Genomic DNA, 14,403 nt, shown 5'->3' on the forward strand with positions numbered 1-14,403 from the left:
CCAGCTCCTTTCTTTCACTCGATTTCTTTTCCCATAATTATTGCCTTGCTACAAATTTGGTGGATTTTGTAAAAAAAAAAAAAAAAAAAAAAAGAAAGAAAGAAAGAAATTACATATTCCCAGTCAAAATGTATATACATAAAACTACCCCCAAAACACTCAATACAAAGTAAGACATTCCAGAGGAGCAAAGGAAGAAACCATCAGAAAACAAACCTGATAAGCTTTTTGAAGGACTTTGGTATTTTGATATTCTTATTATTTGATAATAAGAAAATATACTATGCAAGTAAAAAGCAAATAATAGAACAGAAATAGCACCATACTACCCCTTAAGTGAATTAATTCCATTATCAGTCCCTTGGTGGTCACTGAGAATCATGGAAGCATATTTTTTTTCAAAAGCCAGATGCAGATCAGTTAAAACAGCAGAGGCCTAGGCTGGGGCCAAAGCTCAATAGTAGAGTACCTGCCTCACCTGGGTAGAGCCCTGGACTCAAACATCAGTACTGAAAAGCCAAAACAGGGAGGCAAACATAACACTTTCCACTTGCGGGGCAATTTTCCACAGCTTTTCTACAAACATGGCTATATAAATGGGGGTATCATTGGTTCTCACTTTATCATCTAAAATTTCTATTAAGAGAACAAGAAATTCTTTCCATTGGGTGCTGATGTAGCATTTTTATCATAAAGCTAGTCACCCTGTTTCTGTTTACACCACGTGAAATACTCTAATCAGAACAAAGGTCCAAGCATTGGTCAAGCTGCAGGTTTACGCTGCTGAGCGGAAAGTAGAGGCCAGAGTCCACTTCATTATTGTAGAGGTCAGGTTCAAGTACAATCTGCCTACCTATTGCTTTTAACACTGTCTTGTCATAGCAGGTAGCTGGTAGACTTTATCTTCAAAGACCAGAAACATGCACTGTGCCATCCTAAAGGCAGAAGCAGTGGACGGGGCTCATCTGCTGCAGATCTCTTGGCACGATGGGGCAGAGTCCCTCTACCCAGCCGTGTGGCTGAGAGACAACTGCCAGTGTTCGGAATGCTACCTGCATTCTGCCAAAGCTCGGAAACTTCTCCTGGAAGCTCTCGATGTGAACATTAGAATCAAAGACTTGTCATTTGACCGGAAAAAGGTAACTATCTCTAGTGATCTTTCCCTTCTCTTTTGAGTTAAATCGGAGGGTTAGTTTATAAAAATGTAAATCAATTGACTTTAACTTATCATATATAGAGCAAACCATCCCGGTGGGAATGTTTGTAGAGTGTTTGTTACAGAGTGGGCATACTCAGTGGGAAAAAAAAATCTGCTGTTGTTATAACAGATAAAATATTTTCCTTTTCTTTTTCTTTCTAATGTGTATACTATTTATTTTAACTGAATTTAAAGTACATCACCTGTGTCCAACCCGTCATATTTCCCGCTCCCTCTTTCAAACTGGTGGGCTGTTTTTCTTTAGTATCGTTATGCATACCTACGCACATAGAAATACAGAAATACAGCCTGTTGCTGTACTCTGGTTTCTCTTCAAAATGTATAAATTATTTGCCTTTTACTACTACCATTTTAATAGAATGTGCAACTTTGCTCTTTTTGTTTTAGTGGGCAATGGCCTTGAAACATAATCATACAATTTATATCATAAAAATAGTGCATCGGGCACTCAATTTACTCCTCTATCGAGCCAGAAAAACACGGAATTTGTTCACATGAATATGAGAATTCAGGGAGATGATCTGGATAGAAATACTTGTCATACTCCCTGGCATTGAACACTGACTCATACTGATTAGTATTATTTATCCAAACTAGTGAGTCAGTGTATAAGAAGTCATGCCCTAAGAGCATTACTCTCAAGATCAACCAGCTATAACGTCAACCCTTTTTCTCTCTTCCTCATTTCCAATTTCTCACCAGAAGAAAAAACGTCATCAGAAAACCTGTCCTTTCCCCAGTATTCCATTCTTCTCTCAGCTTGAATCCTCTATTCCCAGTTCTCACTCTTAACAGCCATGCCCTCTCGTAGAAACTTCGAGGATCACATATTTAGAGTATGTAAAGCAGAAATGTCAGGTGAGCAAAACTCTTACACATTGTCTCATTGCCCTTAGGCACCGGAAGTAGACCTTTGGCTTGTGAGGGAAAGGGAGAGTGATGTTTAATTGAATTCTCTGGTAATTTTAAATAACATGCAGAAGAAAATCAACTGCAGAAGGCAGACGTGTATAGTTGTGCAATGGACAAATAGGTGATAATTGCTTTCTGTGTTGTAAGGTTTATATCACATGGCCCAACGAGCATTACAGTGAATTTGAAGCTAATTGGCTGAAGAAAAGATGTTTTTCCCAACAGGCCAGAGCAAGACTCCAAGAAGAACTGTTTTTACCAGGTAACATTGCCATCATCTGACGTCTACATTAAAATCTTATAGTAAGAATTACTTGAAGAAAATTACTGTTATTTGAGTTGGATGTAACTATAGGACACTGTTTAATGATGTTATACATACATATATCACAAATGATCAGATCAATGTAATGAGTATTTATATTTCTTTCTCACTTTCTAAGGATTTGCTCATGAGAAAGTTCAAGCCCTTGTACTTTGGTTAAAATAATATTGTAATTTATGAGGAATCCTTAACATGTTAGTAACACAGATCATTTGGGCAAAATGGAAAAGAAGAACAAGCACTAGCAGGAAAAAGGACAGTGGACTTGACCTTTCTCATCTACAGATAGACTGGAGGTCCAAGATGTTGCCTTTGTGCCCTCTGCAAAGGAGCAGAGTAAACCAGAGAGAGTTCACCCTTCTTAACAAGGCCTAAAGTCAAAACCGCACAAAATTCACCAAGGACACTTCTTACCCTGGTGAGACTATGTGAGTGAGGCTGAGAATCAATGAGCATAGAATTGAGCTTGCACAGGACTCTGTGTGTGTGTGTGTGTGTGTGTGTGTGTGTGTAAACCTGTTTCTCTAGAGAGCATTTATATAAGTCTCCAGAGGATTTGTGAACAGAAAAATGTTTACAAAAAATCAAAAGATAAATTCAGTGGCAAAGGGTAGGGAGGGGAGCGTTATCTCTCAGAGCATAGGTAAAACAAATGCTGAAAACAAATGGGTAATTTAAAATAAAACTTTTAAAAAATGCACAGTAACACAAGTCAAATGTATATGTTGGCAGGGGCGATTTCTTTTATAGTGTTCTACAGATCACTACCTATGGCTGTGCAGGTCAAAGGCAAACTCTAACGTGCATGAGTTTTGCCTGTCTGTTGGAACCCCAACTTCCACAAGTACATTGGCCCAGCACACTTCGCTGAATCTTCTTTTGTCTGTCAACATTTATCAGACCACCACCCCTTTCAGGAACTGATCACTTGGGTGAATTCTACACCACCTTTTTGGGGACCTTTAAGTCTTTTACTAAAAGTCGTTCTTCTTCTTTACTCCTTCCAAACCTCGCATGTGATAACCTTCTGGGATTTGAAAACTAGTCTGACATCAGTTCACGGAAGTAGAGATGTTGCTTATTAATCGCCCTGCCAGGCAGCTTTCCTTTTTCCTGGGGATGTCAGTGACAAGTTACCACAGTTTTCCCCTTCTCTTTAAGACAGATCAGTCTTGTCAAGGATTAAAATCCTCTAAGTGCTTGGTTTCACCACTGTGACAGATGACAAGGATTTGTTCCACTGTTATATCTGAACCAAGAATCCATTCTCCTTTATCTAGCTCTGCTAGGTGATTGAAAATACATGAGTATACAGAGAAATTAGTCTTCCTTCAAAGAGTCTCCAATAACATAATTCCATAGCCATTGTCTGGCTCAATAGCAACATCATGAATGTGTTCTTTTTTTCCCCCTTTAACTCTACCCTAGTTTTGTAATCCGTCTGGATTTTGCTTTCATTGCCTGTAAGTTCTTCTCTGTGTCATTTCAGGAAATAAAAGTCAAGATTTTTTATTATCACAGCTTAAGCTCTTAAATGTTGGAAGAGGAATGGCCACACCTCCTGCATTAATATTTCCTGACAAGTGAAGTTTTTTTATAGCTTACATTCCTCAGTACTACCAGGCAGTAGCAAGATGGAAATGATAGTACCTTCCATTAAGTAGTGGAAAAACCTAGTCACAGAGACATCTTGCGAGCATGAATAACATAAGAAAACTGGCTGCTAGGTAGACACTGGAAAATGTTTTGATGCTTTAAAAAAAAAGATTTATTTTAAAAATATATTTCCAAGCTGTGCAGTTGATGGGTAAAAGAAGACATTGAGGGGCCAGTTTTAGAGTACTAGTTGGGTGGCTTTTTTGCCTGTAGAATTTAATACCAATGTGTGTTTCCAAACATTAGTACTCCGAAGCATGTAAACAAAGTAGATTCCATTGGGGAAAGTGCTTTGCTTTTTAGCCACAATAGCAATATTCCTCCTCTGCTTCTCCTTTGGAATGAGGGCTATGGTGCTTAGAAAATCTGGAGTCCAGATGCACACCACTTTCCTTCTGTTGGCAAAGGCTGCCGAACACAAAATGCAAGGATAAATGACAGTCAGCTGTGGACAGGACCGGACTGTCCCTCCATGCTGAAAGGAAGATGTGGAGAAGAATCTTTCCCTCATGGATGTCCATTCAGCTGCACAGACATTTGACATTTAGTTTTTTGAAGGGAATACCAAGGTGTAAGAAAATAGAAAGATGAAAAAGAAACCCTGGATATAAAATACATTAAATACATTAGGACCATGTGCTGAAGACAATTGATGACATAAAGCAAAGAATATGTTATAAATGAGAGTTTGATACTCACACTGAGTTTTAAACAACAATTTGTCAGGCAGAGAGAAAAAGAAGAAAATGCCCACAGAAAAGAGGGAGTGCAAAAAACCACAGAAGCAGAAAACAGAAGAATAAATTTAGGAAAGTAAAATGAGTTGGATATTGAAATTTCAAAGCAACAAAGATGTCAAAAGCCAAAATAAGAAGTAGTTTGCATACACTGCGTGATCCACAGACTGAAGGCAAGGATCAGTTTTTTCCAACAGAGTTCCAAGTATACCATTCCATTTATCTCTCAGCTGATTCTCTATTGACAAACCAGACAAATGAGTTCAAGACCTTTACAGGTTTCAGATGCTTGCTGTAAGCTTTTCTTCTGTGTTGTATACCTTTGTGTTTGTCTACCTGCTTTTGATAATTGATGTATTATCATAAGTAACTCCAAGTCGATCAATACCTTGTACTCTTTGATTTTTCTTTTACTATAACCTGCCTCCTCTACGAAGATGAGTAGAGAGATCAGGGTCACCTTGTAGAATGGCCTTGGTCATGGCTGTGTATCTATGAAGTGAACCATGGGAACCATGAGGGAGAAAGATGGCCACAGCATGCTCTACAAAAAAAAAATTGTATGGAAGACAATGGGAGCTTAAGAGGCAGAGAGGATGGGTATAGACTTTGCATTTAGAAAAACATATTATTTACTAGCAGGATAGTAGAGAGCAGTCCCTCTTCTCTAATCTCTACCATTTTAAAACTTGACTGCCAGTGCCTGGCATATGGTCATTTCCAGATAAATAAATAAGCAGATATTCAAAAATGCATTTAAGACATAAACTTTGGATCAGCAACACATATCAGTAAATAAAAGTACTTTGCTGCATGACCTGAATTGAACATCTACCACACATGGTTCATGTGTTCGTTCATTGTCCTGGTGGGTGACTCTTGAATATCAGGTGCCATATACTTGGGTTGAAAATACAACAGGGAGCAAAACAAGAGAAGGCTTTAGCCCTTGGGCATTTACATTTTTGTGGTGTAAGAGACCAAGAGAAATGTACAGACTCATCTATTATTCCTCCAAGAATGATAAGCATAAAGTCACAAGCAAGTCCGTGAGTGAGGCAATGAGAGCAGACAAAATTTCTTTTCTGAGTTCTTTAATTTTTTACAATAAAATTAGGAAAAACATGAGATGAAAATATAGGAGGAAGTATGGAAACTTGAGACTAGAGAAAGTGATAAATAGCTACAAGACTTTGTGTGTTTTATAACTATAGATTCACGGTCATATAGTAAGAGCAGTCACTCCATTCTGTTTTCATCTCGACACATTCAGTACTTGCAGCTCAAAGGCAGATTCAGTCAGGCAGTGGAGCCGCTGTATTCCTCACTGGCATTATCTCATTCTCTTTTCATACCTCAATAGGTTATTTTCTTGCCATGTTATCTAATGGAGGCTGAACATAGAGTTTCCTGCCTCCCAAAAGTCATGCAGATGGAAAGCGTTGAGCCCAAATTGACCATTCAAATCTCAAGCCATTATCTTTGACACAAGACCCTTGTCAGGTGGGACGTACATCTTCATCTCTAAGTGAACTTGTGAATTTTGCAACGAACCAGTTTCAGAAATGAAGTATGTGAATAATGGGGACAGAATACTCAGATAACATTCAAGTCCTATCTTTCTGGTTAACAGAAGATCTAAAATGAGCCAATGATGTTAAAGCTGCCAAGAGATACGAGCTTACTAGTAAAAGAAAAAAAATACCAGTGAGCTTACTAAGGAGGCATGGATCAGACCAGTTACAAATGTTCCATTAAGGAAATTGGGGGACTTTCACAAACTGAAACATATCCAAAAGAAAACAGAGAAGGCTGTGAAAGGAGTCTCACAAACCACAAAGCTGTTTAGGAGAAAGGGGTTAATCACCTTAGAGAAATAGCACAGGAGTTGTCTCTATGACATCTCAAGGACTTCTGTACTCTGTGTGATTCTATATATACAACTGGAGTTCTGAAAGAACGGTGGCAGTGCTGGAGAGAGGACTTAGTAGTTCATTATGCATCCTGTTCTTCCAGTGAACCTAAGTTCAGGTCCCAGCTCCCGAACTGGACAGTTCACAACTGTTAACTCCAGCTTAAGGGAATCAAACACTGCTTTTGGCCTCTGTGAGAAGCCATACACATGGCATACACACACACACACACACACACACACACACAAACACAACACACATGCATAAAAATAAAACTTTAAAAGAAAGGTGACAAACTGACAGCTTCCACATAAAGAGGAAGCTTGTGAAGTTTGTTGTTTATCTGCAATTAACTACTCCATACATACATACATACATACATACATACATACACACACACCAGACAATTAAAATCAAACTATGTTCAGTGACCTTATTATTAGTATCGCTCGGGATAGCCACAGAAAGGGCAGAGAGTAAGGTGAAATTACATCTCTTGGAGTTGACTTCTTTTCAATGTATAACTCCTCTCCTTCATATTTGGAGTCAGGGATGTTGGGTATTCCATCAAGTTGAGACCCAAGTTAGCTAGGTGATGTTGGGCACTTCTCTGGGCTCTGGGCCCATGTCCATTTCTGTAAACAGGAGCAATGATAGTGCATACTTTTTAGGGTTGTTGTGAGGATTTCACGAATTGACCAGTGTCTAGTGCTTAGAAGAGTCTCTGGAATCCTAAGTGCTCCTTTCACCTTTAAACATTCTAGACATGTCACCTCACTGCTCTCTGTCTTGCACTCTCCAGGAAGGTAGCCATTCTTGTCAAAGGCCTATGGATGTAGACTATTCCATCATCATAAAAGGGAAAACGTCTTTCTCTTCTAAGAAGCTTAAACTTGTTTAGAAGCCTCATTTTTATATTCACATATAATTCACTCTAGACTTTAGAGTTGGGTTGGAGAGATGACTCAGAGCTTAGAATGTCTGATTGCTCTTCTAGAGAACCAGGGTTCGATTCTCATAATCCATAGGGCTCGTAATCATTTGTCACTCTAGTTGTAAGAGATATGATGCCCTTAACTGGCATCTGCAGAGCTGCACACACACACACACACACACACACACACACAGTACACTTACATGGAGATAAAGCATCTGTACACATAAAAATAAATAAATCTTTTAAATAAAATACTTAGATATGAGTCAAAGTAAAGGAAAGATTTGAGATGTAGAACACAATTTGATCTGTAAAACCTGCTTTGTACTCTTCCCCCTCATGCCTATTAGGGGGAAAGAGGGAAAAAGATATTGTTAGTGAGAAAATAAAAACAATGGCATGATCTCCATTGTCCGTTGCTATCTGGTGGGAGAGGCAGAGATGAGGCGCTGTGTCTCAACTAGTTCCCTCTCCACTCCCAGTAGCTGTTTATCACTGTAACAAGCTTCACAGGCATTTGACACAATAATCTTACTATTATATATTTGTGTTTGTTTCTTTATCTATCTACCCAAAGTTCCAAGCAGGAAGCTCAATCATAATACCTGTCTTTAATTGTGAAGGTAATCTTTTTCAACAAACAGATGTTGAGGAAGATTTCAACATGAAATAAGCCCTGTGGTATATAGCAAAGCTGAGCCAAGAAGACAGATACCTCACCCTTTCTTAGCAGACCCAGCACGCTTCCTCAGGTTGGCCATTTCAGAGGCTATGGTCACATTTCAGCCCATAACTGTGAAACTACCGGTCTCCCTCCCTGTATGAGGGAATATTCTTAGCTTGAAAGACCCAGAAGTGGATGCCAGGAAGAGCAGCCCTTAACCAATAAAGAGTAGTGTGCTGAGTAGCTCTCAATCAATGAAGAGTAGTGTGATGTTCTTAGATTCTTTGCTCCATATCCAAGACACTAATAATGTGTACTGTAGTGTCTCCTAAGGCCCCACACTCGTGACCACCGTTGCCAACAGCAGTGAGTCATACACTAACAGTTCTTCTAGGGCTTTCTTCCCTCTTTGTGCTTCACACAAACGTATCCTCAAATCCACATCACATCTGAACATTCAGAGAGAACAAGTGACTAGAATCTTAAAGGCGTGGAGAGTTCAGTGGGCAAGAGATAAAAGAGTACAACATCCATCCAATGAAGAAAAGAGACTCTAAGCCCCAGTTCTTTCCTCTGACTTCTCTCCTCTTTTAAGGATAAGTATTGAGTTTTAGTGGGCCCTTTACAAGTTATTCATAATAAAAACTGAAATATAATAAAATGATACTTACATTATAACTATATTTGTTATAAAATGAAATACAATTAACATATTATGAAGATATTAAGAAAAGAATAAAAATTTGACTGGTTCTGTGTACATTAGATAAGCCATTTTAGAACCAAAAGCCCAGCGTGGTGCGGGTAGACAGGAGGTACTAAATTTTTGAAATAACACTTTGAAAACCTGCTTTCTGTGCTCGTGAATTTTTAAGTAAAGACCTTCTTTGTGTCTTTTCCTTTCTGAACTATAACTCAGGGACCAGGAATGTGATGTCTAGCCCTCAGTAGGACCCCTTACACAAACAGCTCCTTGAAATTTGGCATGTAGCCGGATCATAAATTTTATGATGTGTGAAGCGCATGTTTGAGGAAGTATTCATTAGGTAGGCCATAAGTTAAATGAGGAGGGGTGGCCATACCTTACACATGCCATCATTTCTCGTCTGTTTATATATCCAGACCCAAGTGTGAAGCTTAAATTTGTTCTTAATGTATTCTCCTGACAAATGTTTTACTCTACTCAAAAGTATTTTCTTTCGCATCCCCTGAGAGTTCTCTTTTGCAGTTGGAGGAAAATGGGAACATGTTTTGAAATCACTCTCAGGATGTTGATGTTTAGTATTGTGTGTGGACATCATAGAATGCTTTGTAAGACAGGTTTAGTGAAACACAGTATTAATAATTCTCAGTGATGATTAGAGTAATTTATATTTAAGATCATACATTGGATTTGACAACCAGCTATTTATAGTACCATCTATGCAAATCATGTTTTAAGCAGTGACATGTGATAGTGGTTTATACTCTGTTACCCAATCTGAGATGGCCTTTGGCGTTTGGCCTTTGGTCTCTGGTTTCAAGAAGGCATTGTAGACACTCCTACAATGAAAGATACAGTTTAAAAATTTTAATTCTGTAGAACTTAAAAGATAGATGGAGCATTTGCCTATCCTGCCAGAGCTCTGGGATTAATCTCAGCCCCACAGAAAATGAAGAAAAAAATCATCACACTATGATAATCAAACTTTAAATTAAAAATTGTTTGTAGCTTGGACTGTGCTGGGTGTTGGGTTGCCAATGGGTTTTACTGACGTCTCTATGTTAATACAGTTAATGTTGCACATATTGAGAATAACACACAAATCTACAACTTTCTATACTGTTAAACAACAAGAAAGTATACATGTTTATAATGGGGAAATGACCCATATAAAAAATTTTCATTAAAGCATCCTCTAAATATTTATAGCATGTGTCCTAAATAAATCCTTCTTGGGTGTAATTTATATCTTTGAAATTTCCTTTTTTATTTATGTATGGAGATTATAATATAATTACATCATTTCCCCTTTCCCTTCCCTCCCTCCAAACTTCTACATACACTTCCTGGCTCTCTTTCAAATTCATTACCTTTTTATTAGTTGTTGTTATGGACATATATGTATGTTCATATATACTCCTAAAAGTAACCTGCTCTGTCTGTATAATGCTGCTTGTATGTATGTTTTCAGGGCCAACCACTTGGAATTAGATAATAAATTGATGTGCGTTTCCCAGGGAAAATTTTTCCTCTTGCTTTCAACATCCCTTAGTTGTCTAAAGTTCTGAGGTCCCATGGCATTTCTCCCATTCTACTTTAGCATGTCTGTTGTTACTGTTTTTGTTTGGTTCTTATTGGCAAGATGTTATATAGCTTTTGACATTACTAGGAGATATAATCTTAGAAGAAGCTCTGTTATTCTCTGGCTCTGACTGCCTTTCCACTCCCTGATCTGCACTGAGCCCTGAGCCTTAGGTGTGGGGGATGATTTGTAGAAGAGCTTCAACAACCACCAACATGGCACAATAGCCCTAAGAGTGCAGTAGTGCCATGCACACCTTGGCAATACCTGCAGCTCTCTAAATGGATTTAAGACATACCCAACAAGAAGAAAACCATGCCTGGCCCTGAAACCTAGCCGACTCACTAGGGTTAGTGAAGTCCTGAACATTGGTAGAGAACCTGCAACTGCTACTCTACTCTACCTCACCAGAATAATCCCTAAGTACATTCTAAATATTTATTCTTATGCGCACAAATAAGTGTCAGCCTCATCTCTCTCCATCAAAGAAATTTCTATTTGCAGTATACTTAGACCATTATAAAAAAAAACAACTAATTAAAATTCTGTTGTGAAAATAATTTTAATTCCAGTTTTTTCCCATAATAACTGAATTTTTGAGCATGATATTAACTATTATTAAAGTTAAAATAAAGGGTCTGAATACACTGGCAGGAGTTACAGAAGAGAAACTTCTTTTAAATATGAAAAAAACGTTGATTTCATCCAAAGAGAAAAGTGACATTGTATATTATGCAGCTGAGCCCTATTCCTAATGTTTTCTTTGCATTTAAAAGTCCAACTAGTTGCCAAAGTTTATCTTTAAACACCCATGCCTTAACAACTTCAAACAAAGTTATTCCCCAGTATAAGTTACCCTGCTTTCCTTGTTACCTATTACATTTCTTTTTGTAAGGAACAGGATAATCTATGGGCATTCCAATAAACAATATAAAAGAAATGTTCATGAGGTCTCAACCTTACACAAAGAACTATAGACAACTGAAGAAAGCTGGGAGTGAGAGAGGCGGTCTTCCCCAATAAAAAGTATACCAATTAGTTGTCTAGAGCCAAATATCAGTACTGAAAACATACATTCAAGTAAAATTATATGGAATAAACAAGTTGTATTTAAGAATATATGAATACATATATATGCATTAATACAATAAAAATTTTTGAAAAAAATAGGCTGGCCATTAATTTAAGGAGAATAGTTAGGGGTTAATGGGAAGGTTTGGAGGGAGGAAAAAGAAGTGAGAAATGTAACCACAACCTCAAAAAATATTCATGATGATAGTGCTTCAAGCAATCAAGTTCTATGCTAGCCATTGGGATCAGTCACCTGGATTTTCTACCTAGCGCTGCAAACTGTTATCTACACACCTTGTGCTACTTTTGTCCTTCTCCAGAATTCATTAGTAAATAATAAAATCATCCACCCCACATATTTGTTATGGTGATTAAAAAAATAAAATTGTAAGGCATCAAGCCCTTTGCATAACTTCCAGAAATTTTTAGCAAACAGTTGCTGCACTATTATTATAATGTGTGCCATGTGTCATAACAGAGTCTCTGTGCAGTCTCATGACAGAGCTATAAAAGACCTGCAGAGAAGCTGTAATAGTCCTTGCTGAACAAATGAAGCTAAAACTCAGACGCCTAGAAACAAGCTGATAAAAGGCAGAACAATGATTCAAAGGCAGATAATTCTGCCTCTATTTCCTATCTATCATCCCCTGTCTAATACAAGTTTCATACAAGGGTTCAAATTTTAGGTAAAAATTAAAAACAAATGAATAAAAAATAATTTCTTGTTCTATCACTCATATATCAAGGATCAATACATTAGTAGTAGCTATGGTACTGGAGCACACTAATACTTCCATCACTTCAGAACGTTCTACTGCACATTATCATGCTACAGCATCTGCCTATGCTGCTTCAGTTACAACACAAAACATTTTTCTAAACACCAAAAAAAATATTCATTTTTAAATTACTTAACTTCTGTGGGGATATCCACAGAGCTGGAAACATCCCTTGTAGTTGAGGCAATAATAGGAATAGTTAAGGGATAATAGGAATACCAAAGCCAATATGAAAATATCCAATAATTCTGGCTCAATATATAAATGGTTATGTGTAATAATCCAGAAATGTGGGCACTATGCACATTAGCAGGATGATTAGGTCTTCCTAATAAACACATGACTCATTCCTGCAGATACTCTCCTGTAACTGCTGGAGGAGCAGCAAGTGGCTGTGCATCTGTATATATCTTCCCACAGATAGAGCTACTATCTTCCAAAAGTTTTCTATTAGAATAGAAATATCTGTGTGGACCTCAAAAAGAAAATGATGGTCAAGTCAGAACTACTGTAAGAAACAATCATTGATCCATTCTTCATTTTTAAACTAGAGGCATCGGGTATGGCTTCCATCTATAACACATTCCCTAGCTAGAGAAATAGCATTGCTCATGATAATGAGTCTCTGAGTCCTTATTCTTTTACGGGTTTAGAAGGATTTCTGTGCGGAGGCCGTTTCCTTCCCAGTAAAGAAAGAGCATGAATAGATCAGCAAACATTCCCTCTGTGTTCTACTTCTTTTAGGAAATTGAGGTTTTCAAGCCCATAATTTTTTATGGCTGTTTTCCTTTCTATTTTCTGAAGCAAACATATTTATGAGCATTTCATCATCATGAATGAGAGAACACAAAAGAGAGATCTGACCTTATCTTTTTTTGGCACTGCCACCCAATGCATCTCAGGAACACATTTCCATCGCGTTGACCTCAAACAACAGCTTGATTACAAGACAACATCCAAGCAAAAGAAATAAGATGAAGAAGAATCTGTCCCTACCCTCCTGCCAGAATAGTCGTAATGCTGTTCTAGGGCAGAAATCTAATTTTATCACTATTTGGAATCAAACAATGTAACCTGCCTGTTATGCACACAGTATCTCGCTGTGGTTTCCTGGTTGAGAAGTCTTAAGGATACAGATATCAAGGGCCATTTTGTCACCATCTAATCAACATATCTTTGAATAGATTGGACTTATTGAATACCTGTTGTACGCCAGACATATTATAAGTAAGAAGAATATAATAGGCAAAGCCCCAAAGAAAAAGAACCCAGTGACCAGAATTTCTGATATGACCAACACATAATAAATCAAAGATTAACTCCAATGACTGTGTTTTCTCTCTAGGTTAGTGTCTTGTCTAAAAACAAGATAATCTAGTTTTTTAAATTTTCTTAATCCACAGAATGTCAATACTGGGGCTCAGAGCTTCAGCTGCCTACTCTGAATTTTGGAGATGTGTTAAAAGATGATGAGCATGCATACAAATGGCTCTCCAGCCTCAAGAGAGTAGGCATTGTGAGACTCACTGGAGCGGCTGACAAATGTGGAGAGATCACAAAACTTGGGAAAAGGATTGGCTTTTTGTACCTCACATTCTATGGGTGAGTCTTCAAATGGTTTGGGTTCTGCCAACACAAATACAGTTGGGTCTATCCTCAAGAGCAGTTAGGCTTTGATTGTAAGATAACTACAATTATTGTTGTGCTTATATTGCAGAAAATATTAGCAGTGAAAGAGACCTTCACAAGCCAACGTTTACACACTGGAAGACACAGTCTTACTCAGATGTGTTTGGTTTGGCCCCTAAGCTGTTGAAAGAAAATAGAATTAGTTATTAATACTCGAAAACTAGGAGGCTTGAAATTTATGTAGACTTATCTTTTCTTGAAAAACCAGATCTAGCA

At 37.8% G+C, this 14,403-nt stretch overlaps 1 protein-coding gene across 1 annotated transcript in view; it reads left to right on the top strand.

The window, feature by feature from the left end:
- The first annotated feature begins 792 nt into the window (after window positions 1-792).
- Window positions 793-14,403, top strand: part of Bbox1 (gamma-butyrobetaine hydroxylase 1) — a 39,946-nt gene continuing 26,335 nt past the window's right edge. Inside the window, exons 1-3 of the mRNA XM_038330486.2 lie at window positions 793-1,139; window positions 2,279-2,393; window positions 13,902-14,100. Of these exons, the coding sequence (XP_038186414.1) occupies window positions 921-1,139; window positions 2,279-2,393; window positions 13,902-14,100 (533 nt within the window). The 5' untranslated portion in view covers window positions 793-920. The remainder of the gene's footprint in view (window positions 1,140-2,278; window positions 2,394-13,901; window positions 14,101-14,403) is intronic.

Source organism: Arvicola amphibius, chromosome 5 (assembly GCF_903992535.2).
Source record: "Arvicola amphibius chromosome 5, mArvAmp1.2, whole genome shotgun sequence".
In the NCBI taxonomy this organism is placed as follows: Eukaryota; Metazoa; Chordata; class Mammalia; order Rodentia; family Cricetidae; genus Arvicola; species Arvicola amphibius.